Source organism: Cebus imitator, unplaced genomic scaffold, assembly GCF_001604975.1.
Source record: "Cebus imitator isolate Cc_AM_T3 unplaced genomic scaffold, Cebus_imitator-1.0 Scaffold581, whole genome shotgun sequence".
NCBI lineage: Eukaryota > Metazoa > Chordata > Mammalia > Primates > Cebidae > Cebus > Cebus imitator.
In genome coordinates this window covers 869,354-873,310 of record NW_016107896.1, presented here as the reverse complement: position 1 = coordinate 873,310, position 3,957 = coordinate 869,354, and the positions used below count along the sequence as shown (strand labels likewise).

The window sequence follows — 3,957 nt, the reverse complement described above, 5'->3', positions numbered from 1 at the left end:
TAGTAGAGACGGGGTTTCACCATGTTGACCAGGATGGTCTCGATCTCTTGACCTCGTGATCTACCCGCCTCGGCCTCCCACAGTGCTGGGATTACAGGCTTGAGCCACCACGCCCGGCCTAGCATTTCTGTTTTTAAGAAGAAAGACCTAAAGTGCAGGACGAAGTACAATATGCACCATCTATTGTGGTTAAACGAGAGCAGCTAATCAATATTGTAACTGTTGAAAAATTATACAATGTGATAAGAATAAAGGGCAATAATATTTCATAACACTTTCTAGACATTTTCCTACTGAGGACTAGAAAGAAAGCCCCATGTAACAGCATCATTAAAAGGGATACAGGCCAAGTACAGTGGCTAACACCTGTAATCCTAACACTTTGGGAGGCCAAGGTTGAAGGATCGCCTGAGCCTGGAAGTTTGAGACCAGCCTAAACAACATAGTGAGACCCTGTCTCTATTAAATTTAAAAAATAAAGTTTTGGCTGGGTGCAATGGCTCACTCCCATAATCCCAGCACTATGGGAGACCAAGATGGGTGGATCTCTTGAGGCCAGGAGTTTGAGACTAGCCTGGCCAACACAGTGAAACTCTGTCTCTACTAAAAATACAAAAACTTAGCCAGACATGGTGGCAGCCGCCTGTAATACCAGCTACTCGGGAGGCTGAGGCAGGAGAATCAATTGAACTCGAGGCAGAGGTTGCAGTAGCTGAGATTGAGCTACTGCACTCCAGCCTGGGCAACAGAGCAAGACTTTGTCTCAAAAAAAAAAAAAGGTTTTTTTAAAGTAGTTTTGTCACTTAATGTTTTTTTATACTGCTATTTGCTGTTTCTGTATTTTTTCCACAGAAGAACTAACAAACCAAATCTAAATCTGTTTTCAGCCAGGAACCATGATTGAATGGGGCAATTACTGGTGAGTGTATTACTAAATGGTGAGTTTTTAAGTCTTGTTGACAGATTAGTTTAGGCCATAGTGTTAATTCTAGGGAAAAAAAATCTAAGGATACTACCATGTCTTGACACTAGACTAACGTTTTGTTTGATGTTCTTATTATGAGGTTTTTCAAACATACAAAACTAGAGAGAATAATGGGGCACTCCGGCCACATCCATCACTTTGCTTCAATAATTAACATGTGGCCAATCTCGTTTAGGTTTAACTCCTTCAACCCAGATTGTTTGGAATTAGATCCCAGACAACATTCTGTTTCATTCATAAATGGTTCAGTACTGTATATATTTTTAAAAGATAAGCACCTTTTTTTTTTTTTTTTAAAGGAAACACCAATATTGCAGAAGGTTAATTTAAATACTTATTGGATATTATCTTTTCTGAAACATTACTTTTGTCACATATACAGAGCACGTCACTAATAGTTTCTTCTTTTTTTTCCCTGCTAGTTTGAGTAGAAAACCAATTTTTCCACTAGTTGATCTATAGATTCAACAGAATCCTTGTCAGTCCCAGTAGGCTTTAGAAATGAGAAAGACTGGCCAGGTGCAGTGTGGCTCATGCCTATAATCCCAGCTCTTTGAGAGGCCAAGGCAGGGGAATCACTTGAGCCCAGGAGTTCAAGACCAGTCTGGGCAACATGGCAAGACTGCTATCTCTACCAAAATAAATAAATTAATTAAACTAGCGAGCTGTGATGCCACATGCCTGAGGTCACAGCTATTTTTTGGGAAGCTGAGTTGGAGAATTGCTTAAGCCCAGAAGACAGAGGTTGCAGTGAGCCAAGATCACACCACTACATTCCAACCTGGGCAACAGAGTGAAACACTGTCTCAAAAATAAAAATAGTTGGCTGGGTGCGGTGGCTCACGCCTGTAATCCCAGCACTTTGGAAGGCCAAGGCAGGCAGATCACAAGGTCAGGAGATCAATACCATCCTGGCTAACATGGTGAAACCCTGTCTCTATTAAAAATAAAAAAAAATTAGCTGGGCATGGTGGTGCATGCCTGTAGTCCCAGCTACTTGGGAGGCTAAGGCAGAAGAATTGGTTGAACCTAGGAGGCAGAGGTTGCAGTGAGCCAAGATCACGCCACTGCACTTCAGCCTAGATGACAGAGTGAGACTGTGTCTCAAATAAATAAAATAAATTAAAAATAAAAATAAAGGCCAGGCATGACTCATGCCTGTAATTCAAGCACTTTTGGGAGGCTGAGGCAGGAGGATTCCTTGAACCCAGACATCTGAGACTTTCGCAGCCTGGGCAACATAACAAAACCCTGACTCTACAAAAAAAATACAAAAATTAACCAAGCATGGTGGGATGTACTTGTAGTCCTAGCTCCTCGAGAGGCTGAGAGGTGGGAGGATCACCTGAACCTGAAAGGTCAAGGCTGCAGTGAGCCACGATTGTGCCACTACTCTCCAGCCTGGGTGACAGAATAAGACCCTGTCTCAAAACAATAAAAAATTAGTCTGAGCATGGTGGCTCACAGCTGTAATCCCAGCACTTTGGGAGGCCAAGGTGGAAAGATCGCCTGAGGTCAGGAGTTTGAGACCAGCCTGGACAACATGGTGAAACCCTATCTCTACTAAAAATACAAAAATTAGCCTGTTGGGGTGCTGTGTGCCTGTAGTTGCAGCTCCTAAGGAGGCTGAGGCAGGAGAATCACTTGAGCCTGAGAGACAGAGTTTGTAGTGAGCCGAGATTACCCCATTGCACTACAGCCTGGGTGACAGCAAGACTGTCTTGAAACCAAAAATAATACCTTACTCTCAGTGTTATTAAAAAAAATGTTTTTAAATTAAAAAGACAATTCATATACTGGAATAAAATATTTGCTTATCGTATATCTGAGAAGCAAATTGGATTCAGAATATACAAAGAATTCTTACAACTCAATAATAAGATTACAGATAACTCAATTAAAAAATAGGTAAAGAACTTTAAATGATAGCAGCCAGGTGTGGTAGCTCATACCTGTAATCCCAGGATTTTAAGAGGCCAAGGCGGGAGGATCCCTTGATCCTGGGAGTTGGTGACCAGCCTGGGCAATATAGCAAAACCCTGTCTCTATTAAAAAAAAAAAAACTAGCCAGGCTTGGTGGTGGCACATGCCTGTAGTCTCAGCTGCTCAGGAGCTGAGGTGGGAGGATGGCTGGAGCCTGGGGAGATGGAGACTGCAGTGAGCTGTGATCATGCCACTGTACTCCCACCTGTGGGATAGAGCAAGACCTTGTCTCACAAAAATAAACAATACATAAATAGACTGGGTGCGGTGGCTCACACCTGTAATCCCAGCACTTTGGGAGTCCATGATGGGTTGATCACCTGAGGTCAAGAGTTTGAGACCAGCCTGACCAACATGGAGAAATCCCATCTCTACTAAACATGCAAAATTAACCGGGCGTGGTGGTGCATGCCTGTGATCCCAGCTACTTGGGAGGCTGAGGCAGGAGAATCACTTGAACCTGGGAGGCAGAGGTTGCAGTGAGCCAAGATCACACCATTGCACTTCAGCCTGGGTAACGAGTGAAACTCTCAGAAAATAAGTAGATACATACATTGAAAATGGAATTCAGTGTGATTTACCAGTTCCACTTCTGGATATATATCCAAAATAATTCAAAGCACATCTAAAGGATATTTGCATACCCCTGTTTATCATAGCTTTATTTGTGGTAGCCAAGAGGTAGAAGCAACCCACATATCCATCAATAGATATATGGATAAAGAAATTGTTGGCTGGGTATTGTGGGGCACACCTGTAATCCCAGCACTTTGGAAGGCTAAGGTGGGTGGATCACCTGAGCTCAGGAGTTTGAGACCAGCGTGGCCAACATGGCCAAACCCCATCTCTACTAAAAATATAAGAATTAGCTGGGTATGGTGGTGCATGCCTGTAATCCCAGCTACTCAGGAGGCTGAGGCAGGACAATCACTTGGACCCAGGAAGCGGAGGTTACAGTGAGCCGAGATTGTGCCACTACGCTCCAGCCT

The 3,957-nt window shown here is 43.2% G+C and overlaps 1 protein-coding gene across 1 annotated transcript in view; it reads left to right on the top strand.

The window, feature by feature from the left end:
• NIPSNAP2 (nipsnap homolog 2) overlaps positions 1-3,957 on the top strand; it is a 35,016-nt gene that overhangs the window by 18,532 nt on the left and 12,527 nt on the right. The window contains exon 6 of the mRNA XM_037734183.1: positions 888-919. Within this exon, the coding sequence (XP_037590111.1) occupies positions 888-919 (32 nt within the window). The remainder of the gene's footprint in view (positions 1-887; positions 920-3,957) is intronic.